This window comes from Dendrobates tinctorius, unplaced genomic scaffold, assembly GCF_039654945.1.
Source record: "Dendrobates tinctorius isolate UK_male_01 unplaced genomic scaffold, ASM3965494v1 ptg000241l, whole genome shotgun sequence".
Taxonomy (NCBI): Eukaryota; Metazoa; Chordata; class Amphibia; order Anura; family Dendrobatidae; genus Dendrobates; species Dendrobates tinctorius.
The window spans coordinates 5,524,793-5,551,759 of record NW_027361908.1 but is presented as its reverse complement, the minus strand read 5'-3'; the positions used below and the strand labels follow the sequence as shown (position 1 = coordinate 5,551,759).

The window sequence follows — 26,967 nt, the reverse complement described above, 5'->3', positions numbered from 1 at the left end:
AACACAGGCTACTGTTTTATTTTTATAACCCTGTGATATACCCCATTGTGGCCACTAGAGGTCCCCACCACACAAGTTGTCCAAAATAATCAAGATAGGCAATTAGTTCATTGTAGCAGTTTATGGAGTATAATAACTTCTTTTTGACAGGAGAGAGTTAAAGAGTAACTACAGCAAGCATTAGCAGCACAAAACTGACAATAAAAGTTACATTTTAAAGCTATGGATTAGTACAGGTATACAGCTAAATGCAGATGTAGTGAAAGACACTTATTGGAGCATCTGATCACAACACAACGAGCTACAGAGGGGAGGGATTTTTTAATAGGACAGATGTACTTTGTGATCCATTTAGTCACAGCTTTAAAGGAATCTGTCAGTGGGATCAACCCTGTTAAGCCATCTACATGGGCATGTAGGTCACAGAAATTCAAATCAAATGATACCTTGATATTTGCGATCTAATGTCTTATTTTTCGTAATATGGAAATGAGCTGTTAAGATCTATGACCCGAACACATACAGTGGGGAAAAAAAGTATTTAGTCAGCCACCAATTGTGCAAGTTCTCCCACTTAAAAAGATGAGAGAGGCCTGTAATTGACATCATAGGTAGACCACAACTATGAGAGCCAAAATGAGAAAAATCCAGAAAATCACCTTATCTGATTTGGCAATATTTTTATTTTGCAAATTATGGTGTAAAATAAGAATTTGGTCGTTAAGTTTATCTCAATATTTTGTTATATATCCTTTGTTGGCAATGACAGAGGTCAAACGTTTTCTGTAAGTCTTCACAAGGTTGCCACACACTGTTGGTGGTTTGTTGGCCCATTCCTCCATGCAGATCTCCAATAGAGCAGTGATGTTTTGGGCCTGTCGCTGGGCAAGACAGACTTTCAAATCCCTCCAAAGGTTTTCTATGGGGTTGAGATCTGGAGACTGGCTAGGCCACTCCAGGACCTTCATATGCAAAAGCAAAAGACCTTGTGAAGATGATGGCGGAAGCTGGTAAGATTGTGTCAATATCCACAATGAAAAGAGTACTGTATCAACATGGGCTGAAAGGCCACTCTGCCAAAAAGAAGCCATTACTCCAAAAGAGACATAAAAAAGGCCAGATTAATGTTTGCAAATGCATACAGGAACAAAGACCTTAGTTTTTGGAGACATGTCCTGTGGTCTGATAAATCTAAAATTGAACCTTTCCAGCATAATGACCATCGTTACGTTTGGAGGAAAAAGGGAGAAGCTTGAAAGCCTAAGAACACCATCCAAACTGTGAAACATGGTGGTGACAGCATCATGTTGTGAGGTTGATTTGCTGCAGGAGGGACTAGTACACTCCATAAAATAGATGGCACTATGAGAAAATATGAGATGGCAAAACTGAAGCAACATCTCAAGACATCAGCCAGGAAGTTAAAGCTTGGGCAGAAATGGGTTTTCCAAATGGACAACTACGCAAAGCATACTGCCAAAATTATAAAATGGCTTAAGGATAACAAAGTCAATGTTTTAGAGTGGCCGTCCCAAAGCCCTGATCTCAATCCTATTGAAAATTTATGAGCAAAACTGAAAAGGCAGGTGCGAGCAAAGCGACCTACAAACCTGGATGAGTTACACCAGTTTTGTCAGGAGGAATGGGCCCAAATTCTGACCAACTATTGTAATTATGGTAATCCTAATTGACCTAAAGTGGGAAAGGTTTATCCTGATTTCATGTCACATATTGAGGGACACATGCATAAGTGTCTTTTTATATAGAGTATGTAAACTTCTGATTTCAACTGTAGCGGTTAACCAATTGCTCAGCTGACATTTCTCATGTGTATGGACAGTTTTAGTATATGTCCACAGAGAATGAGAAAAAAAACAAAAAAAACCTGGTGGGACAATGCGGCTTGAACAGCTCAGCTTCTACACTTAATTCTACGGAAGCAGTACCATCCAAACCAGTCTCACTATTCATCAAAGTCTATGGTAAAATGAAAGATTTATCTTAGTTCTTTGCCTCTTTGACTTACTTTGTCTTTTTTAATGTTAAGTCACAGGAAGACATGTGCAGCATATGATGACTTTAGTCATAAATGCCTCATAGTTTCAGAAGCATACATTTCAATGTAGTACTCCAATTCATTTAATATCCTTAAAGTACTACTCCAACATTTTTTTAAATTTCATCATCCGTTAGCTATTAGCATTCTATGTTCAGTGTGTGCATTAAAATACTTTTCTCGGTTGCTGTCTTCTGCCGTTTCAACCGTTGCCCCGGTATCCTTTCCTGCATCATGTGGCCACAGTTGTGACCAGCTGACTCACACAGCGTCTTCTTTGTGGACTGGAAGTCACATTTTCAATGTCAGTTCATGAGATTCGGGACACGGCTATAATATTATTATTATTATTATGCATTTTTATAGCGCCATTTATTCCATGGCGCTTTACATGTGAAAAGGGGAAATATAGACAAGTACAATAAACATGTGTAAGACAAGGGACACACAAGTACAGAAGGAGAGGGGACCCTACCCGCGAGGGCTCACAGTCTACATAGACTTATATTAAAAAGTAACAGGCGTCTTTGTGAGTCGGCAAGAAAGACGTGCGGCAACATGTTACCGGCAGGGCCCGAAGCAGCGCGGGAAACAGCCGAGGACAGCGATCGGTAAGTATTTTAATGCATACACTCTACATACATTACTGATACCTATCAAGGGGGAAATCAATACAGCTGAATTGGCACTTTAGACACACTGCCGTATTTTTCGCCCGAGAATCGGATTGTAAAACTCGCACTGGCTGTCTGCTCTCCTGACCTGAGCTTGACAGCTGCATAGTAATCCATAATGCTGTCATGCTCAGGTCAGGAGAGGTGCCGGCCAGTCCGTGCTATGCAATGCGATTATCGCAGGAGAAACACACCAGTGTGACTCTGCCCTTAATGTGATTCTAGGAAGAAATACTTTTTTTTAAATATATAAAAACTACTGATATACTGATTACATCTTACCTCCGATGAATGCCCCAATGCCATTAAATGTCTGCATATAGTGTATATGTGGAGACTTCCTAAATAGAGATAAAAAATAATAATTGGTTATGAATAAATACATAAAATGATAAATTGCCACACTAAAAGAACACACTATATAAACACCAAGAGTAGCCATAAAAACTAAACATTTAGTTTTATTCACCAGTGCATCTACATAGTTTTATATTTGACATACCATTAAAAATTAACCAGCAGAAATGTTCTTGTGGGAGGACAACTTGCATGATGAGCTGAAGAAATGACAATATATTAAGGCATTTCTTCACGGATTCTGGGTTCCGAAGAGTGGCATCACCGGTCTTCACCAACTGGTACATGCAAATACATCTTCCTTGTAGAGCATGGAACTGAAATTTGGTCACAGAGTGTGTGAATTATTAGAGAATCATTTTAGCAAGAATTATTTTGGAGTTGCAGCTATGTATGTATGTACATTGGAACCAAGCGCTATCTCATAGACATCTAAAGATTATGAAGATCTAGCTCGTCCAGAGTTTCCAGAATACAAGTACTATGGGCTGCAGCTTAGGACTATGTAGACCATTGAATCTAGAAGTCAGTATACATGTACCCTCTTACATCTCAAACAGAAATGTTTCCATTACTTCAACTCCACAATTTATGCACAGACTCATCACATCAACATTTTTGGTTTCATAGTACAAAAAAAGTGTCTCTAAATATTTGTACCAACATCAAATTGTTATGTCAGAAGCTCACAATTATACAGACAGCAGAGGTGTTATTACACATGACTTTCGACAAGTTCCTTCCTGTGCCAATCATTAAACTTACTAACATGTTTTTCTCCAGCTTTTGAGCCCTGTTCCCCTTTTGCTATGTGTATTAACCATATGTGTTTTTTGCTACAGACACATTCACAACCCTTACATCCCACAGTTCTTATTTTTCTAAGTGGATCTGATAGCTCCCCTTATAATTACACTTCACTTGTAAGTATCTTTGATGAATTCTATTGGCCAAATGGCACTTGAGGGACCACAGTCTGCTGAAAGTTCTAGCATAGACTTCTTTTACACTTACCGGGTTTTTGCGTCCCATTTTTGCAGCCCCAATAGATTTCTATGGGGCTGCAAAAACGGGCCGCAATAATTCCACGGAGCGTCGTGCACCGTATGGCCATATTTACGGCCGTGAAAAAAGATCGAGCCTGCTCGATCTTTTTCACAGCTTACAGACACGGCCCCCATTGAAAATCAATGGGGCCTCAAAATCAACGGAAGTTTGTTTTTGCGGTACGCCGTTTTTTTTCCTAATACTTTTTCCATAGTATTGGAAACCCGAAAAACGTCGATCCACAAGTTTTTTGCGGTCCATTACTGCGGAAGACTGTGAAAATTGTGGCGATACGGCCCGCAAAAAAGGCCCGCAATAATGGGACGCAAAAACCTGGTAAGTGTAAAAGAAGCCTTAAAGGGGTTGTCTGGGAAAAAAATAATCACTTTCCTATAGGACATGTTGAGATCCACACAGAACTACATCAGAAATAAAAAAATGTATCCCTGACAAAGCACTTTTATAGACATTAGAAAATTTAGCAGCAGCTCCATAAATTCTCTATGGGGTTGCCGGAAAAATAAACAGCACAGCACCCGATAGCCTCATTAGGAATGAAGCAGCGGTTGAGCGTTCACATTGTCGCCCCGTTCTAATGGAGATTAAAGTGCCCCATCTGCTGATTAGTGTGGATCCCAGCAGTCAGACCCCCACAATCAAGATTTCCGTGTAAGCTTCCCTTTACTCTACAAAACAGAAGTTCTGCAGATTATTAGAGGCCAAAGTCTCATTAAAACCATGATCTTTCCAGATCTTTTCTTGGTCTGCGGCTTTGTGCTTTTATATGGTCTTGTGGGACACAATATTATTGGATTACATTACTTAATGGAGGTGTTTTAAAAATGTTCTAGACAGTCAATACTTTCCATATAGTGTTTGTTTCAAAATAGCTCTCAGAGAACAGATCTCTATCAGGACTGTTATTGACCACAAAAATCTTATATATAATGGTGGATGCTTACTTCTGTCCATAGCCGGTTGGGGGGGTGCCTGCGTAGTGTGACACCGGAGTCAGTATATGCGCAAACCGCGCTACAACGCCATTTTATTGAAAACACTGTACACAAATTTGCAGACAAAGAGTCTTAAAAAAGTTGTGATGGAAATCGCGGTATGAGCACGCACTAACTCTGATGCCATTTTATTGAAGAATTCTATTACACCGCCAACATAACAGTACACACACGCCAGCTATCGCCATTATCCTATGGCCAACGCGTGCGCACTATGTTGATGTTGTAGTACTAAATTACCTCAATAAAATGGAGCCAGAGTCAGCGTGTGCACATATCGCGATCTGAGGTGCCTTTTTATTGAAGACACTGTATAAATGTCATTCGCCACTTTAGTGTAGAACCGGTTCTATAGCTAGTAATACTATAACCTTTTTCTTTAGTCATTCATGAAATGACCTGTCCACTGTATTTTAAAAAGTTTTCAGAAAACTACAATTAGATGTGGGTAGGGAAACATATGTTAAGTCTGGGTATGTCAGAGAGGGGACATATAAATAGGAATTACTCTGATGAGAATAGCACTATTATGCTTTTTTCATCAAACCAAGTGCAACTCCAATTACAAAAAAGTTGGTACTATGTTCGAAAAGAAAGCAAGAATGATTTTAAGCTCTTATAGCCATATTTTATTCACAAAAGAATATAGACCACAGATCAAAAGTTGAACGCAAGACATTTTTTAATTTAATTTGAAAAAATTATCTGAAAATTGTAGGCAGCAACACATCTCAAAAAAGTTGGGACAGGGTTAACAAAAATCTGGAAAAGTAAGTCGTACTGATGAAAAAACAACTGGAGGGTCAATTTTCAACTAAGTCACATGGTTGTGTATAAAAAGAGCATGTTAGAGAGGCAGAGTCTCTCAAAAGCAAAGATGGTCAGAGGTTCAAAAATGTGTTAACTACATCTAAAATCTATAATCAAAAGTTGATCCCTAGTTTGGTGCCATAAGCCTAAGTGTACACCAGAAATTATAACATTATTCTTGGAGCATGTATTGGAGACTATAAGAGGGATATGTTCCATGCCATTATAGAATGGGAGCGTATAAAGAGAGAAACAGGCGTACAAAAAGCTGAATAAAAAAATCTTTATTTTACATACAAATTTAAAATTAAAAGCATGACAGAGGGTGCGGCAATAGGTAAATGATGGCTATAATCCAGTAAGTTGGGCACCATGGGTTCGCACTGTACAGGTAGAAGCCTAAGAAACCAAGGATAGATAGGAAAACAAGCTTTACTCAAATAATCATATATTGTAGAGCCCGCATCTCTGCCTGCAGTCCTTTTCGCTCCTGCAGAGACACTAGTGTACTCACCTCCAAGGCTCCTGTCCTGCTCCTTCCAGTTCTGCTGCTGCCCGGGGTGCGTGCACTCCTAGCAGATCTCCTGGCACTGTGCTTAAAGTTGTAATCCAAGACACATTGTACCTTGGAATTCTGTTCCTCTTGACGATGTTTACTCCTCAAAAGGTTTGTCCGTTTGTTATTATGTGCTCTGACGTAGGCTCGACACATGGTTTCTCTTCCACATCCACGATCCCTAATACGGGCATGTAAGTCGTCTGCTTGTTTTTCAAAAAGAGCATCGCCGGAACAATTTTTACTTATAACCATTTTGATTCACTAAGGCTAGTTTCAGACTTGCGTTATGAGGCGCAGCGCAGGACCGTGCCTCCTCTGGTCAGCTCCTCCTATGGGCGCATGACGCTGCATGCACTGGCGTAACTACCCGGGTAGCAGCCGAAGCGGTTGCTTTGGGGCCCGGCCTATATAGGGGCCCGGGGCCCCGGCTCCGATCGGCGCTACCCGGGTAGTGCAATTAAGTACATACTCACCTCTCCTGCATGTCTCTTGCAGCCTCCTCCCGTGCTTATTCCATCTTCTCAGCACTGTTCGTCCTGCTTTCAGCGGCCGCTCATTACATATGTGCATATGTAATGAGCGGCTCATTACATATGCGCATATATAATGAGCAGCACCACATGGACACTGAAAGCAGGAAGAACAGCGCTGAGATGGAATAAGCACGGGGGGGCTGCAAGAGACATGCAGGAGAGGGGAGTATAACGGAGGGAGCCATATTCACCTGTCCCCCGTTCCACCGCTGCGCATCGCTCTGCTGTCTTGCTTCCTCTGGCAGTGACGTTCAGGTCAGAGGGCGCCATGGCGTAGTTAGCAGGCGCCCTCTGCCTGAACAGTCACTGTGCAGAGCCGGCAACGCTGAGGAGCAGCAGCTGCAGCAGCAGAGACGAGGTGAGTATATTGGTTTTTTTTTTTCTTTAATTGAGACAGCGGCAGCAGCATTGTAAGGGGCCACTAATGACCATGCAGCATTACAAGGGGCCACTAATCACTGTGCAGCATTACAAGGGGCCACTAATCACTGTGCAGCATTACAAGGGGCCACTAATCACTGTGCAGCATTACAAGGGGCCACTAATCACTGCAGCATTACAAGGGGCCAATAATCACTGTGCAGCATTACAAGGGGCCACCAATCATTGTGCAGCATTACAAGGGGCCACTAATCATTGTGCAGCATTACAAGGGGCCACTAATCACTGCAGCATTACAAGGGGCCACTAAACACTGTGCAGCATTATAAGGGGCCACTAATCACTGTGCAGCATTACAAGGGGCCAGTAATCACTGTGCAGCATTACAAGGGGCCACTAATCACTGCAGCATTACAAGGGGCCACCAATCACTGTGCAGCATTACAAGGGGCCACTAATCACTGCAGCATTACAAGGGGCCAATAATCACTGTACAGCATTACAAGGGGCCAATAATCACTGCAGCATTACAAGGGGCCACTAATCACTGCAGTATTACAAGGGGCCAGTAATCACTGTGCAGCATTACAAGGGGCCACTAATCACTGCAGCATTACAAGGGGCCACCAATCACTGTGCAGCATTACAAGGGGCCAATAATCACTGCAGCATTAAATGGGGCATATGTTATTATGGAGCATGTTATAGGGCCACCATTATTCACTGTGCAGCATTATTAGGCATATTTTTGTATGGAGCATCTTATGAAACCCATCATGAACTTTATGGAGCATCTTATGGGGCCCATTTTATTTTTGAAATTTACCAGTAGCTTCGGCATTTTCCACCCTAGGCTTATACGCGAGTCAGTAAGTTTTCCCAGTTTTTTGTGACAAAATTAGGGGGGTCGGCTTATACACAGGTCGGCTTATACCCGAGTATATACGGTACATTACTGCGGCGCTCCGGCGGGTGCTGTGGCCAACGCTGTCTTGGGGGCCCGCCGGCCGGGGGTGTGTAGTGTAGGGGATCCGGGGCCCCGGTGGAAAAAAATGTACACTATGATTTCGCAGCCTATGCTGCATTTCTGTGCCTGCTGTGCGGAGCGAAGCACATATTGGACCCGCCTCCCTGCCTGCAGCCAGTGTATTGCTTCAGACTAGTTAAGTCCCGCCCCTTCCCTGAGCCCTCGCTGTCTATTAGCTCTTTGCAGAGCTGCCTGCCGCATGGACCTCAGGGAAATGTAGTTCCTGGAGGTCGGTTTGCACGGAGGAAGGCAGGCAGCCTTCACTGTCTCAGCTTAATTAATGCCAGGCCAGCCACTCAGCCAACTCTTGTATGCATTATCGGTAAGAGGGTGTGTCTTGAAGGGGGTGCGTCTAGAAGGGGGGGGTGTCTTGAAGGGGGTGTGCCTTTGAGGGGGTGTGTCTGAGGGGGCCCCATTTAAAAGTTTGCTATGGGGCCCGATCAGTTCTAGTTACGCCCCTGGCTGCATGCGACCGGCGTACTCTATATTTAGCGTTGGGTATGCTGGCCGTGCGCTGGTCTGCTTTTGCCGGCACATGCACCCTTTTTGCGCTGCGCCAAGCGCACAAAAATGCAACACAGTGCGTTTGGCGCACGTCGGCGCAGCACCAAAAGGGCACATGCGCCGGCGAAAGCAGACCAGCGCACGGCCAGCGCACCCAACGCTAAATATAGGGTACGCTGGTCGCATGCAGCGTCATGCGCCCATAGGAGCTGACCGGAGGAGGCACGGCCGGGGGCAGAGCTTAGAGGTGGCCCTGCGCTGTGCCTCATAACGCAAGTCTGAAAGTAGCCTTAGCTGCTCCTCGAGGTATACACAGGCACACAGGTGGTTAAACACTCTCGGACGAGTTTGATGGGGCTTTCTGGGAAGCTAGTGTGCATGGCCTATCCTAACCATTTCTCAGTCAGTCAATATTCTAAGTTCCTCCACTCAATGAACGGGGGGTACAAACCACCAAAAGTTTTTCTTCATTACTTACCAGCTCAATTGAGCCTTACTGGATACCAGGATATTGTACCATCTCATGATGTAATAATAGGATTTGCGATTCCTACAGTACAGACCAACGGTTTGGACACACGATCCCAAAGAGTTTTCTTTTTTTTCATGACTATGAAAATTATAGATTCACTCTGAAGGCATCAAAACTATGAATTACCATACGTGGAATTATATAATTAACAAAAACGTGTGAAATTTATTCAAAATTGAAGGCATACTGAACCAGCATGGCTACCACAGCATCTTGCAGCGGCATGCTATTCCATCCGGTTTGCGTTTAGTTGGACCATCATTTATTTTTCAACAGGACAATAACCCCAAACAAACCTCCATGCTGTGTAAGGGCTATTTGACTAAGAGGGAGAGTGATGGGGTGCTACGCCAGATGACCTGGCCTCCACAGTCACCAGACCTGAACCCAATCGAGATGGTTTGGGGTGAGCTGGACCGCAGAGTGAAGGCAAAAGAGCCAACAAGTGCTAAGCATCTCTGGGAACTCCTTCAAGACTGTTGGAAGACCATTTCCGGTGACTACCTCTTGAAGCTCATCAAGAGAATGCCAAGAGTGTGCAAAGCAGTAATCAAAGCAAAAGGTGGCTACTTTGAAGAACCTAGAATATAAGACATATTTTCAGTTGTTTCACACTTTTTTGTTAATTATATATTTCCACACGTGTTAATTCATAGTTTTGATGCCTTCAGAGTGAATCTACAATTTTCATAGTCATGAAAATAAAGAAAACTCTTTGAATGAGAAGGTGTGTCCAAACTTTTTGTCTGTACTGTATATATCTTGGCAATATATGACACACTGTGTTACCTCTATCCCAGACTAATTTCTTTTATTTGTTTTTGCTATGGATACAGGCTCTCTGGGCTTGTAGCTGTTACACCCGGCCCTTGGCCTGGCGCGGCTCCCAGGTCTGCTACTGTTACACCTGGTCCCCGTCCTGGCGCTGCGTCCAGGTCTGCCGCTGCTCCCCGTTCTGGGCACTCACCTCGTGCCTCGCACGCTGTCCTTAGGTATGTGTCTCATGCTGCTGCTGCTCAGCATTCAGGTCGCTCCCCTGCCTCCGCCTCCTGGCGTCCTGTTGGCAGATCTGCAACTAGAGCTATTAGGGCCCACCCACGTGCTCTCCTGCCTTCTTAAAGGGACAGCGTGCATTTTTCAAAAAGTGCAATTATCCAATTGCAGCGCACTTGCTGCTATTTCTGGCCTCTCCTCCAGAGGGAGAGCGCCGAAGCAACGGGTATCAATCATTACTACATCCGGTTCTTATGCTAACCTGTCTGCACTGCATCTGCAGTCTCTGTGCATTGTCTAATGCTATCTGTCTCCACAGAGTATCAGTATCCTGTGCTTCCTGGTTATATCTGCAACCATCTGGGCGAAAGCCATCCCGTTCCGCCAACAGCCATCCGAGTCCAAGGACTGACTGTGTGAAGGTCACTGGAACCAACTTCTTACCAACTACCCGGATCCAGGACCCATCTCATTACGGACTCTGCTGCAACTACTGTTATCCCTTTTGGTCCCGCTGGGACAGCTGCCACGTGTTCGGGGTCTAACTGGAGGTAGCAACTGTGTTCTCCGGGTATTCCATTCTGGCCCTGTTTGAGGGGCTTTACTACGGGTACCCGGGGCTCACTAGTCATGCCCCCTTCGGAGCCCCCTGGACCGTGGTCCCGAGGTTCCACTTTAAAAATAAAAACGAATGTGAACTTCACCATCTCTGCCTCCGCTTCCATTCGTTACAGTAGCTATGGTTACATTTGCGTTTAACTCCTTCCCCTTGACATATACAGGGTGGTCCAAAATTAGGTGGATAGTATGTGTAACAGGGTTATGAAGAGGGAGATTTATCAAACATGAAAGTGAAACTGACTCAGTTGCCCTTAGCAACCAATCAGATTTTTTCTTTTGGGGACTACTCAAGGACAAAGTTTATAGTCGAAAACCAAAAAGTGTTAGTGATTTGAAGAGATGCATTTCAAGAAATTAATACCCAAAGAGACTTGTGCAAAAATGTTTGTCGAAGCATAAGAGGCAGACTTCAAACCTGTGCAAATTGTGATGGAAAACAGTTTGAGCACCTGCATTGATAAAATTTAAGGGCTTTTGTATTATTGTTCAGAATATAATTTAATTGTCAATGTTATGCTTGTGTTAGTAAATATAATTTTATACATAAATCAAAATAAATGTTATTATTTTCTGTCCACCTACTTTTGGACCACCTTGTACGTTGTAGCGATGAGCCCCCTGTAATATGGAGGTAGCGTTACGGTTCAACAGAGTTCCATGGGGCGGAAACTATATACACTCTACCAGCAGTTTTGGATGTATACACCCCAAGAGGGTTTGATCATTGGTCGCGGCTTTCGGAAACAAGATGTAATGATGCGCAAGGCGTCCGTGCTCTGGAGATCTAATCCTGTGATCCAATGGGAGGAAGCGACATTGATGATGCACTTCTGGTAATCGGAGCGAGGATACCGGAACGTGAGTTTCGGCGCTCCTAATGGAGGATGTAGTTTACATAACACACATCCCGAGGGCAAGGGACGGACACAGACCGCTGTCAATCTCCTCTCCGAACATGCGCAGTGGCAGACGGAAGTGACTTCTTTGTCTGGGAACCAGGCATTCCATTATGATTTAAAAAGGAGCCTGGGAACTAGGTCTTTTACAGGAGGTGAGAGGACGGTCATCCCAACCAGACTACAGAATCCGAGCGGGAAGAGACCCGTCAGGAGGTGTTCTTCTGTCCTAATATCGCCCTTATTGCCCTTAAAAATGGACGGTAACTGACATATAATTGCCTCTTGATCGGCTTTATATATAGGGGTGATATCTATCAGTCTGGACTTCTGTCAAACTTTGGGTGAGAGAGTTCCAATTTTTCTAAAATGGTTATGTATATGACAAGGTAACATGTGACTCATCCTGTTTGTACCAGTAGCTGCAGACCACGATATTGTTTTGTAGTATCCAGGATACGGGCTTACCTGCACCATCTATATACACTTTAATGAGTCGGTGAATAGACGACTAATGCAAGCTGGAAGCTTTAGCTAAATTACGTAACTAGGTCACAAACACATGTGCAATAGTGTCAGAGACATAATGCCTTCCTGGAACTATTAGAGGATGACAGCCACTTATGTGGTGCATACTCTTCACCTGTTGTTCTATTACGCCTATTTTGCTGCATATTAAGATTATCTGGGGCTACATGACCCTGTACATTGGGGTCTGTTGCATGTGTTGTGTGTCTAATTGTGTGTTGAATTTTTTAAATATTTTTTAACTAATCTAATAAAAATTGTATTTTAAAATCCCATCACTGCTATAGCTACTGCTTACAATTGGGATTCCAGCTTTTTTGTCCGATTTTAGGCCTTTTTTTTTTACAATAGACCAACTTGCTGACTTGTTGTATATTTTGTTGTAGACTTGCCACAGACTTCACCCTACGCTTTGTAAAGTATCCTCAGAAAGCATTGATACACAGCATGTTTTACAGCTCACGAATGTTCTGATACACACAACGTCGGGTGCGAGTGTATAGAACAAGCCAAGGTGATGAGCCCCCTGCATACATGGTGGGTGACAGCTGTGCTATACAGACAGCACCTGGACAAAGCACCGATTGCTGCTGTTTAACCATCTAGATGCCACTATCAATCTTGTTCCAGCGAACAATGGCCCCCATACAATGCGGCTCAGGTGGGCTGGCCGATTCCCATGGAAGCTGGAGGTCCCCAGTGCAGCAGTCTCGGTGCTCCAATGCAGGCCAGGCTGCGGTATGTAATGCTACATATAGTATTGCAGTATATAGAATCGGCGATCAAACAATTCATTTAAATAATAAAAAATCTAAAAATAATGATACAAGTTTGGTATAGCTGGAATGGAACTGACCTGGAGAATCGTATTGCCAAGTCATTTGGCGTAAAGACAAACACAATATATAATGACAGTATTCCATCTTTTTGCCATTTTATCGCACTTGGATTTTTCAGTGCAATATATGATAAAATGAAAAGTTTCATGTGAAATTACAACTTTGCCCAGTAAAATAAATCCTTATTCAGCATGTTGCTAGAAAAATACAAACGTTAGGGATCTTGGAGGGTAAGTGTAGAAAAAAATGAGGTGACAACAAATGAAAAATCAGTGTTGTGTTAAATCCTTGTTTTGGCTCAAACAAAGCTTAAAAATGACCTTAGCTAAAGTTTCAGGGATACAGAGAAAGAGGGGTAGATTTTTTTTAAAAGCATAAAGATTTGACCCGTTCCCGCAAACAGCAGTACATGAACGGCGCCGCAATCACGCGGCCTCTCACTGAGAGTTGCGGTGATTGGGTGTAGATGTCAACTCTATGTGAAAGCTGACACCCCGCAGCAACCCCCACAATCGGTGCTAGCACCGATCGCTGGCATTTAACCCCTCTGATGCCGCTGTCGGTAGTGACAGCGACACAGAGGAGCATCGCGCAGGGTATGGATTCGCTGTGCATTTCCATCAGGACAATGCAATGCGATCGCGTTGTCCTGATGGTCTCAATGGAGACTCCTGGCCCCAAGATGGCCGTGGGAAGGTGGCCTGTCAGTGCCTGCTCAGAGAAGGACTTGAGATGCCTCCTTCCCTGCTTGTCAGATGCTCTTCTGATGCTCTGCAGTGCAGAAGAATTGCAGAGCATCTGATCAGCGAGCTGATCCTATACAGTAATGTCACATCCTGGGACTATGTAAAAAAGTAAAAACAAAAATTAAAAAGTGCAAAAATATTTTACAAAAAAATCCCCAAGACCAAAAAAAGACTAATATTTTTCCAATAAATACATTTATGTAAATTAAAAAAATAAACAATAAAAATACACATATTTGGTATCGCTGTGTCCGTAACGACCCGCTCTACAAAACTCCCTTCTGAGCCCCAGCGTGCTTAAACCATATTTAGCGCCAACATGTTTGGCATTTCTGTAGTGATAAGAGCCCGCCTGATTTACAGGTGCATGTTTCCAGAATCACAGGCTCGGCATAATGTACTGGTCACTACAATGTACTGGTCACTACAGCATACTGGTCACTACAACGGCAGTTTGCAATTTTCACTCAGCAACATTCACTGCTGCTTGTTTCTGGAAAACACTCATGGAGTCAAAATCATCACTACACCTGTAGATCAATTTCCAAAGGGGTACAATTTCCAAAATGGGGTCACTTGAGGGGGGATTCAGTTTTTCCAGCAATTAGGGACTCTGTATATGGAGTCTGCAAATTCTTCTAGGAACATCTGCGCTCCAGGAGACAAATTGTGCTTCGCCCCTCCCAAGTCACTCTGTATGGCTAAGCAGCACTGTACAGCCACATATGGGATATTTAAACATTCAGCAAAAATTGCTGGACAAATTTTGGTGCTAGTTCTACCCATTTCCCAGTATGAAAATGTAAAACTTGGGGCCATCATACAATCTTGGTGGCAAAAATGTAAATTATTTTTTCTTCATCGCCCAATGGTATAAAAGTCTGTGACACACCTGTGGTGTCAATATGATCACTGCACCCCTAGATGAATTCATTGAGAGGTTTAGTTTGTAAAATGGGGGTCACTTGGGGGGGGGGGTCTGCTGTTCTGGCACCTTCAAACAATAAAAATATGATGTTTCTTCCCTTCTGCGCTTTGCACCGTGCCTCAAAAGTAGTTTTTGACCACATATGGGGTATCAATTAACTCAGGAGAAATTGCACAACAAATTTTGGGGGTTCACTTTCTCCTGTAATCCTTGTGAAAATACAAAATTTGGAGCTAAAAAAGACTTTGGGGAAAATGGGATTTTTTATTTTATTTTATCGGCTTAATGTTATAAACTTCTGTGAAGCTTCTGTGGGTTCAAGGTGCTCACTACACATCTAGATAAGATTCCAAAAGGGATCTAGTTAGCAAAATGGAGTCACTTTTGGGGGGGTTTCCACTGTTTAGGCACATCAGGGGCTCTCCAAACGCGACATGGCGTCCGCTAATTATTCCAGCAAATTTTGCATGCAAAAAGTCAAATGGTGCTCCTTCTCCAAGCCCTGCCGTGCGGCCAAACAGTAGTATTCCTACACATATTGGGTATCGTCGTACTCAGGAGAAATTGCATGGAGCAATTTCTCCTGTTACCTTTATGAAAATTTAAAATTTGGAGCTAAAAAAAAAAAAAGATTTACCATATATGTGAAAAATTTTATTTTTTTTTTATTTCCATGGCTCTACGTTATAAACTTCCGTGAAGCACCTGTGGGTCCAAGGTGCTCAATGCACATCTAGATAAGTTCCCCAAGGGGTCTAGTTTCCAAAATGGAGTAACTTTTGGGGGGGGTTTCCAATATTTAATCACATCAGGGGCTCTTCAAACGCGACATGACACCCAATAATTATGCCAGCAAATTTTATATTGAAAAAGTGAAATGGCGCTCCTTCCCTTCTGAGCACTGCTGTTTGCCCAAACAGTGTTTTTCCCCTACATATGGGGTATCGGCATGCTTAGGAGAAATTGCACAAGAAATAGTATGGTCAATTTTCTCCTGTTATCCTTGCAAAAGTAAAACAAACAATTACAGTTGTGGCCAAAAGTATTGACACCCCTGCAATTCTGTCAGATAATACTCAGTTTCTTCCTGAAAATGATTGCAAACACAAATTCTTTGGTATTATTATCTTCATTTAATTTGTCTTAAGTTAAAAAACACAAAAGAGAATGAAGCAAAAAGCAAAACATTGATCATTTCACACAAAACTCCAAAAATGGGCCAGACAAAAGTATTGGCACCCTCAGCCTAATACTTGGTTGCACAACCTTTAGCCAAAATAACTGCGACCAACCGCTTCCGGTAACCATCAATGAGTTTCTTACAATGCTCTGCTGGAATTTTAGACCATTCTTCTTTGGCAAACTGCTCCAGGTCCCTGATATTTGAAGGGTGCCTTCTCCAAACTGCCATTTTTAAATCTCTCCACAGGTGTTCTATGGGATTCAGGTCTGGACTCATTGCTAGCCACCTTAGAAGTCTCCAGTGCTTTCTCTCAAACCATTTTCTAGTGCTTTTTGAAATGTGTTTTGGGTCATTGGACCCATGACCTCTGAGGGAGACCCAGCTTTCTCAAACTGGGCCCTACATTATGCTGCAAAATTTGTTGGTAGTCTTCAGACTTCATAATGCCATGCACACGGTCAAGCAGTCCAGTGCCAGAAGCAGCAAAGCAACCCCAAAACATCAGGGAACCTCTGCCATGTTTGATTGTAGGGACCGTGTTCTTTTCTTTGAATGCCTTTTTTTCTCCTATAAACTCTATGTTGATGCCTTTGCCCAAAAAGCTCTACTTTTGTCTCATCTGACCAGAGAACATTCTTCCAAAACGTTTTAGGCTTTTTCAGGTAAGTTTTGGCAAACTCCAGCCTGGGTTTATGTCTCGGGGTAAAAAGTGGCGTCTTCCTGGGTCTCCTACCATACAGTCCCTTTTCATTCAGACGCCGACGGATAGTATGGGTTGACACTGTTGTACCCTCGGACTGCAGGGCAGCTTGAACTTGTTTGGATGTTAGTTGAGGTTCTTTATCCAACATCCGCACAATCTTGCGTTGAAATCTCTTGTCAATTTTTCTTTTCCGTCCACATCTAGGGAGGTTAGCCACAGTGCCATGGGCTTTAAACTTCTTGATGACACTGCGCACGGTAGACACAGGAACATTCAGGTCTTTGGAGATGGACTTGTAGCCTTGAGATTGCTCATGCTTCCTCACAATTTGGTTTCTCAAGTCCTCAGACAGTTCTTTGGTCTTCTTTCTTTTCTCCATGCTCAATGTGGTACACACAAGGACGCAGGACAGAGGTTGAGTCAACTTTAATCCATGTCAACTGGCTGCAAGTGTGATTTAGTTATTGCCAACACCTGTTAGGTGCCACAGGTAAGTTACAGGTGCTGTTAATTACACAAATTAGAGAAGCATCACATGATTTTTAAAACAGTGCCAATACTTTTGTCCACTCTCTTTTTTATGTTTGGTGTGGAATTATATCCAATTTGGCTTTAGGACAATTCTTTTTGTGTTTTTTCATTTAAGACAAATTAAATGAAGATAATAATACCAAAGAATTTGTGTTTGCAATAATTTTCAGGAAGAAACTGAGTATTATCTGACAGAATTGCAGCGGTGTCAATACTTTCGGCCACAACTGTAGGTCTAAAGGAAAATTTTTATGTTTATTTTTTCCTTCCACATTCCATTAATTCCTGTGAAGCACCTGAAGGGTTAATACACTTCTTGAATGTGGTTTTGAGCACCTTGAGGCTATGTGCCCACGTTAGCGTTTTTAAACGCTCAGAAAACCGGACTCCTTCCCAGAAACCACGCGTTTTATTTCCGCGTGTTTTTTGCACGATTTTTGCACAAAAAACGTGCGTTTTTGATGCGTTTTTCCGCGTGGTTTCTGGAAAGCTTGGAAACATCTAAAAACACGGACCTATGCGGAAAATAATGAGCATGCTGCATTTTTAGCCGCTAAGCGTTTTCTGAGAGGAAACAAACGCATGCATTGGCACAAAAAGCCAAAAATGCATTAAAATGAATAGAAAGCTTATTTTAAGCGTTTTTGAAGCGTCTGATCCTGCACAAACGCTTCAAAAATGCTTAAAAAAACGCAACGTGGGGACACAGCCTGAGGGGTGCAGTGTTTAGAATGGTGTCACTTTTGGGTATTTTCTGTCATACAGGCCCCTCAAAGTCACTTTAAATGTGATATGGTGCTTAAAAAAATGGTTTTGCAAATTTTGGGGCAAAAATGAGAAATCGCTGGTCAACTTTTAACCCTTATAACGTCCTAACCCAAAAAAATATGTTTCAAAAATTGTGCTGATGTAAAGCAGACATGTGGGAAATGTTATACACTAACTATTTTGTGCGATATGATTATCTGATTTAAGGGCTACAAATTAAAAGTTTGAAAACTGCAAAATTTTCACCAAATTTCCAATTTTTTCAAAAATAAATGCAAGTCATATCAAATAAATTTTACCACTAACATAAAGTACAATATGTCATGAGAAAACATTCTCAGAATCAGCGGGATCCATTGAAGCGTTCCAGAGTTATGACCTCATAAAGTGACAGTGGTCAGAATTGTAAAAATTGGCCTGGTCAGGAAGGTGAAAACAGGCTTTGGGGTGAAGGGGTTAAAGGACTTTCAATGAAAATGCACCATGTCATGTAACGTACCATCATGCTGGCTTTTTCATCATCTGTTCCATTTGGAAAAAATGTAGATTTGAATTGTTCCACATCAGAAATCTCATCAATATCCAGTGAACAAAACTGTTCAAGGTACCTCCCATAGCACTGAAAGAGCGCCAGCTTGTACTCCTGCAAATGAATCATGAGAGAATAGGGATATGTTACACAGATTTTTTTAACGGAAACTGTCACCAGCGTTTTGCCACTTCATATGAGAGCAGAATGATAAAGGGGCAGAGCCCTGATTCCAGCGATGTATCACTTAGTGGGCTGCTTGCTGTAGTGTTGATAAAATCAACATGTTATCACCAGGAGAAAGCACTAGAGGACTAGTAAATCTGCTACCATGTAGTCCTCCATATTCCTGAGCTCTATACAACCACACCCCAACACTGAGTGGCAGCTTTCTGCCTATGCACAATGTGCACAGAAAGCGATCAATCGCTGATGTGGGCGGGGTTATACCAAGCTCAGCATTCAGAGAACTAATATATCTGCAGCAGATAAAAGTGTTTTTATCAAAACTGAAGCTAGCAACCCAGGAAGTGACACATTGCTGGAATCAGTATCTCTGCCCCAACATCATGCTGCTCTCAGATGGGGTTGCAAAACCCAGGTGACAGATTCCTTTAACTTAATTGAAAATTACAACGATAGTAAGTCATCAAATACATTAATATTATTATTATACATCTGGTACGTGTTATGCGTGTTATGTCTCCACATAAGGTGAATGAAGGTGTAGCTGACTAACACGGTGCTTTGAGATTTCTTTACTACCTCCATATCCAAGATGAGGAGCAGGCAGGACCAGCAGATGGCAAATAACAAATACTGACCAGCAGTATACACTGTGCATAGGCAGAAAGCTCCCAATTAGTAGTGGGGACAGATTTATACTGAGCTTATACAATTGGAGGACTGCATGGCATCAGGTTTACTAGTCATCTAGTGATAATCTCCTGTTTATAAAACAGTGATGTTATCAAAACTACAGCAGGCAGCCCAGCATGTTACACATCATTGGAATCAGGGTATCTGCCTCCACATTATTATGCTGCTCTCAGATTAGGCGACAAAAAATGATGACAGATTGCCTTTAACAAGGAGTAGTATGAAAAGCTACAAAAATCTATCAAATCTGCTCCATATTTCATTCTGACCATAAAAGTCTATCTTCCCATAGTTTCATCATCACAGAATGCAGCGTCTAACAGTACTGAATGGAGCAAGTCCCAACCGTGATTCACCGGTATGTCACCAATAGCACCCTGCCAGATGATTCATTCTCAGGGAAACATACACATCACATAGTGATCATTGCCTGCTACAGGAAGGGTGGACGAGCTTGTCAGATGAACGTCGGCTGTACGAGCTTGTCATATGAACGTCAGCCAACAGCAAACCATAAGGCAAAAGACTGCGAAGTCTCAGCGTTTCACACATGAATAACCTTGACTTACCCTGATCTGAGCAAGGCTATCTCCGACCTTAAGAAGCTTTTCCTGGTAATACCACGCTGGCAGTCGGGGTTTATACTTGACCCATATATGAAACAAAGTATTGGATCTGGAGAAACAATACAAATAAGCGCAAGAGAAATCCTGCATTAATCTATTAGATCAGGAAAAAGTCAAATAAAGTCACAGATATATTCGCTACAGCCTGTAGATTACAGTGGCATGTAAAAGTTTGGGCACCCCTGACCAAAATTACTGTTATTGTGAACAGTGAAGCAAGTTGAAGCTGGAATGATCTCTACAAGGGCTAAAGTTAAAGATGACACATTTCCTTTGAATTTTAGGCAAATAAATATATCAGTAGTCATTTTTTACATTTTAAAAATTACAAAAAGAAAAATAGGCAGATAAAATAGTTTGGGCAACCTGCATGGATAGAATCTACTAGCTCCCCCTTTTGAAAGCATCACAGCTTGTAAACGCTTTTTGTGGCCAGTAGTGATAAGCGAGCATGCTCAGATGTTATCCGAGTATCTCAGGCAATCCGCGCATGTGTTGCGGCTGTCTAACAGAAGCGGGGACTCAAACATATTACTCAAGCACGCCCGAGATACTCTGATAACACCTAAGTATGGTCGGAGAACACGATGTCCAAGCAATCTTGCTCAGCACTAATAACCAACCAAGAGTCTTTCAATTCTTGTTTGAGGGATTTTCATCCATCCTTCCTTAGAAAATTCTTCCAGTTCTGTGAGATTCCTGGGTCATCTTGCATGCACTGCTATTTTGAGGTCTAGCCACAGATTTTCAATGATTTTCAGATCAGGGGACTCTGAGGGACATCATAAAACCTTCCACTTGCGCCTTTTGAGGTAGTCAGTTGTGGATTTTGACGTGTGTTTAGAATCATTATCCATTGGTAGAAGCCATCCTCTTTTCAATTTCAGCTTTTTTTTTTTTTTTTTTTTCACAGATGGTGTTATGTTTGCATCAAATATTTGATGAAATTTAAATGAATTCCCTCTACCCAAGAAATGTTCCCAGTGCCATTGGCTGCAACACAACCCTAAAGCATGATTGATCCACCAACATGCTTAATGGTTGGCAAGATGTTCTTTCCCTGAAATTCTGTGCCCTTTTTTTCCCCACACATACCTCATTGTGGCCAAGGAGTTCTATTCTAACCTCATCGTTTCTCAAGACTTGTTTCCCAAATGCATCAGGCTTGTTTAGATGTTCTTTTGCATACTACTGACACTGAATTTTATGGTGAGGATGCAGGAGAGGTTTTCTTCTGATAGCTGTTCCATGAATGCCCCATTTGTGCAGGTATCTCTGAAGTGTAGAACAATGTACTATAACTCCAGAGTCTGATAAATCTTTCTGAAGGCCCTTTGCAGTCAAGTGGGGGTTCTGATTTGCCTATCAATCCTATGAGCAGCTCTTACTGAAATTTTGCTTGGTCTTCCAGACCTTATCTTGACCTTCGCTATTCCTATTAAAGGGAATCTGTCACCCCATTTTTGGCCTATAAGCTGCGGCCACAGCCATCAGGGGCTTATCTACAGCATTGTAATGCTGTAGATATGCCCCCGATGTAACCTGAAAGATAAGAAAAAAGAGTTAGATTATACTCACCCTGGCATTCGGTCCAGTCCGATGGGTGTCGCCATCCGGTCCGGTGCCTCCCATCTTCATACGATGTTGTCCTCCTCCTTGCTTCCCCTCGGCTCCTGCGCAGGCGTACTTTATCTGCCCTGTTGAGGGCAGAGTAAAGTACTGCAGTGCGCAGACGTGGGACCTCTCTGACCTTTCCTGGCGCCTGCGCACTGCAGTACTTTACTCTGCCCTCAATAGGGCAGATAAAGCACGCCTGCGCAGGAGCCGAGGGAGAAACAAGGAGGAGGACATCGTATGGATAAAGGAGGCGCCGGACCTGACCGCGACACCCACCGCACCCGCCCTCGCCCCCCGGTGAGTATAATCTAACGTGTTTTTCTTATCTTTCAGGTTTTATCGGGGGCTTATCTACAGCATTACAGAAAGCTGTAGATAAGCTCCTGATGGCACTGGTCGCAGCTTATAGGGCTAAAATGGGGCAACAGGTTCCCTTTAACTGCTATTTCTTAATTACATTTCAAACTGAGTAACGGACAACTTGAAAACACTTTGCAATCTTCTTGTAGCTTTCTCCTGCTTTGTGTGCCTCCACCATTTTCATTTTCAGAGTGCTAGGCAGGTGCTTAGAAGAACCCATAACAACTGTTTTTGGCACAACGCAGGAGGAGGCTGGCTTTTTATAAAGCTGGGAAATTTTCATCACATGGCCATTCCTAACGATGATAATGAACAAGCCATAACCCTAACAGGCTAATTAAGGTCTGAAACCGTGGTCAAAGTTATCTGAGTACATCAATCTCCAAGGGTCCCCAAACCTTTGCATTGGCCCATTCATTTTCCTTTTTGTAAATTTTAAAATGTAAATTACAATATATATATATATATATATATATATATATATATATATATATATATATTTTTTTTTGGCTAAATATAAAGGAAATGTGTCATCTTTGACCCTTTTCAAGATCATTTCATCTTCAACTTGCTTAACTGTTCACAATAACAGTAATTTTGACCAGGGGTGCCCAAACTATTACATGCCACTGTATTAACGCACACAAACAGAAATAGCATTTTTTATATCAAAGAAGATGTGCAATTTTAGCTACTAGTGGTTGTGCACTACAGCTATGTGACTGGCGCCCTATACAACCCTCGCCTGTGTGAACTTGTGATACCAGGTGACCAGCCCATCCATGCATAGGTAGGTGTGAGTAGATGATTCATAAATATTTTGCACCAAAGTAACCTTTGCCTTTCTCAACAGGAGCTGCTACACCCTGTAGAGCATTAGTGTTCTGACCAACAAATACATGTGTGTGTCTGAGGGGTATTGAAACTTTATACTGAAAGCGGATCTGTCACCAGTTCAAACGTTTTTGCTCTTATTCCAACTTTTTTTAATCCACCAATATGGGTCTTTTTGTTTAATTCTAATTTATATGGACATTACCAGGGGTGGATTAAGGGTAGCCAGGGCCCGGGGCAGTTCAGACTCTGTGGGCCCCCCTCGTCACGTGACGGGGGTCACGAATCGTAGAGCCACACTCTACATAGAGAATAATGGGGGCTCCAGCACCGACCTCCACCCGCAGAGCCACACTCTACATAGAGAATAATGGGGCCTCCAGCACCGACCTCCACCCGCAGAGCCCCACTCCACATAGAGAATAATGGAGCCTCCAGCACCGACCTCCACCCGCAGAGCCGCACTCCACATAGAGAATAATGGAGCCTCCAGCACCGACCTCCACCCGCAGAGCCGCACTCCACATAGAGAATAATGGAGCCTCCAGCACCGACCTCCACCCGCAGAGCCACACTCCACATAGAGAAGAATGGAGCCTCCAGCACCTACCTCCACCCGCAGAGCCGCACTCCACATAGAGAATAATGGAGCCTCCAGCACCGACCTCCACCCGCAGAGCTGCACTCCACATAGAGAATAATGGGGGCTCCAGCACCGACCTCCACCCGCAGAGCCACACTCCACATAGAGAAGAATGGAGCCTCCAGCACCTACCTCCACCCGCAGAGCCGCACTCCACATAGAGAATAATGGAGCCTCCAGCACCGACCTCCACCCGCAGAGCTGCACTCCACATAGAGAATAATGGGGCCTCCAGCACCGACCTCCACCCGCAGAGCCGCACTCCACATAGAGAATAATGGAGCCTCCAGCACCGACCTCCACCCGCAGAGCCGCACTCCACATAGAGAATAATGGGGCCTCCAGCACCGACCTCCACCCGCAGAGCCGCACTCCACATAGAGAATAATGGAGCCTCCAGCACCGACCTCCACCCGCAGAGCCGCACTCCACATAGAGAATAATGGAGCCTCAAGCACCGACCTCCACCCGCAGAGCCGCACTCCACATAGAGAATAATGGAGCCTCCAGCACCGACCTCCACCCGCAGAGCCGCACTCCACATAGAGAATAATGGGGCCTCCAGCACCGACCTCCACCCGCAGAGCCCCACTCCACATAGAGAATAATGGAGCCTCCAGCACCGACCTCCACCCGCAGAGCCGCACTCCACATAGAGAATAATGGAGCCTCCAGCACCGACCTCCACCCGCAGAGCCGCACTCCACATAGAGGATAATGGAGCCTCCAGCACCGACCTCCACCCGCAGAGCCGCACTCCACATAGAGAATAATGGGGCCTCCAGCACTGACCTCCACCCGCAGAGCCACACTCTACATAGAGAATAATGGGGCCTCCAGCACCGACCTCCACCCGCAGAGCCGCACTCCACATAGAGAATAATGGAGCCTCCAGCACCTACCTCCACCCGCAGAGCCACACTCCACATAGAGAATAATGGAGCCTCCAGCACCGACCTCCACCCGCAGAGCCGCACTCCACATAGAGAATAATGGAGCCTCCAGCACCGACCTCCACCCGCACTCCACATAGAGAATAATGGAGCCTCCAGCACCGACCTCCACCCGCACTCCACATAGAGAATAATGGAGCCTCCAGCACCGACCTCCACCCGCAGAGCCACACTCCACATAGAGAATAATGGGGCCTCCAGCACCGACCTCCACCCGCAGAGCCGTACTCCACATAGAGAATAATGGAGCCTCCAGCACCGACCTCCACCCGCACTCCACATAGAGAATAATGGGGCCTCCAGCACCGACCTCCACCCGCAGAGCCGCACTCCACATACATGGCTGCTCTCAGTGCTCTGTGCTGTGCGCACAGGACCTGTGATGAGGTCACAGGAGGGGAGGAGACAGGGGTCACATGATCGGGGGCCCGACTCCTTACCTCCTGTGATCTCATCACAAGCCTTTGCACGCTACCAGCAGCATCAGCGTTCACGCTACTTGTAGATGCTGCTGGTAGCAGAGCACATAATGCCGCCCCCACGGTCACTCACTTTTAGGTGGGGAGAAGATGGAGTGCCATTGCAGCAGCCAGCAGGAATGTGGTGGGGGCCCCCTTAGAAGCTCTTGTGGTAGGGGCCCCGGGGCTGAAGCCCCGCCTGCCCTGCCTATAATCCGGCCCTGCGCGGTGGCGGATTATAATGGGGCAATTTACTGGCCTGGGCTGTGGGCCCCTTAACCCCACTGGGCCCGGGGCAACTGCCCAAATTGACCTCATTATAATCCGCCACTGGACATTACTAAGGAGGTGGTGTGAAGACACAAGGGTGACTGCATGGGCCGGGGCTGATCCCACTGAACGCCCATATTTCTTCTCCTTCTCCATGTGCAGAACACTACACAGACAACACAGGGTGAGGGTACCACACTCCAGTAAGACTTTAATGTAAGCAAGACAGCAAGATGGTGCAAGTGACAGAGTCTCACCCTTCAGTTGGCTTGTCGGGGATTAGAACCTCCATGACTTCGGGGCATCCAGCGCCAACTACTCCAACAAGCAGCAACCCACTTTTGGCAGGCACCAACTGAGAGGAGGCCAGGTGACCTGATTGCTCCAGCCTGGGTAATCAAAAAGACTTTGTGGGCTCAGTGTTGGGCCGTGGAGCAGAACTGTGTTCCACCAGCTGGAACCATGGTCCCTGGGTTGGCATCCTGTAGAATCCCATTGGTAACAGAAGCAGGGCCCTTTTTTAACCCATAGCCTCTATTTCAGTGCATTGTCCCACAGGATTGGGAGGAGGTAGTCATGGTTGTTATCTCACTGGTAATTGTCCTACAAGTGCTGCAGACTAGTAAACCACCGGGGGCTGATGCAATCCATAATACAAGCATACAAAAAGGGTCATAGGACAGTCTCACATGAAACAATGGTTCATATCACTTGACGTACTGAACAAAGGAATAGTACATCTAGCATAAGTAAGAATAAATGCCCCAAGTAGAGCCAGACTGATGTTGAGTCGTCCCAGGTGGTGACTCAAGGGATTCTCTGGGGCTGCTGACTTTGGGCTGCTCTGTATTATTACCTTGTGATCACCACCCCCCCTTGGTAAAGACCACAAAATGTGGCCAATAAATAAAAAGCAATAAAAGATGATCCAGCCATTTCTTGTATTACAATATGTAAAAAAAATGTATTCCAAAACTTGATTTAAATTGTCAATATCAAAACATCCAAGAAAGAAATGCGTTTTTTCCTTTTCTACACGTAATAGACTACATTGAATTCTTTATCATGTTTTTTCACATATTTTAAAAGAAAAAATGGCTGGATCATTTTCTATTGCTACTTAATCTTTGGACACATGAGGCACGGTTGGTGTTTTTGTGCCAAATCCATTCAGAAGCTTCTCTGGGTGAGCTGGACTATGCCTGCAACTAAGCACTTAGACTGAATGGTGGATTTAAAAAAATGTAAAAAAAAAAATGGAATACTCAGAGGAGCAGTGGGAATAAAAGACCGGGCCGCTTTTGATCTGGTGACAGGTCCTTTTTAAATAGTCACTATTATAACAACAAGTCACTATTATAACAACAACTTTGCATAAATCACTAGTATGATCAAAAATAAGAAACTTTGTCATGAATCGTATAAGAGAAAAATGCCTTTTCTCCACTGAAAAGAGCCATGTCTCCTTCCCCTGCCTCCTGAACTGATCATTCACATTGAAAAACTACTAAAATTTGAACTGGGAAATGAAGATGGGATATCTTAATACAGGATTATACCACCAATCTA

At 43.9% G+C, this 26,967-nt stretch overlaps 1 protein-coding gene across 5 annotated transcripts in view; it reads right to left on the bottom strand.

Moving 5' to 3' along the window:
* CFAP54 (cilia and flagella associated protein 54) overlaps positions 1–26,967 on the bottom strand; it is a 703,284-nt gene that overhangs the window by 662,432 nt on the left and 13,885 nt on the right. For all 5 annotated transcript variants that reach the window (XM_073556932.1, XM_073556934.1, XM_073556933.1 and 2 more), the window contains exons 2-5: positions 20,207–20,312; positions 18,729–18,872; positions 3,233–3,404; positions 3,013–3,071 (exon numbers count right to left, since the gene is read on the bottom strand). In XM_073556932.1, the coding sequence (XP_073413033.1) occupies positions 3,013–3,071; positions 3,233–3,404; positions 18,729–18,872; positions 20,207–20,312 (481 nt within the window). The remainder of the gene's footprint in view (positions 1–3,012; positions 3,072–3,232; positions 3,405–18,728; positions 18,873–20,206; positions 20,313–26,967) is intronic.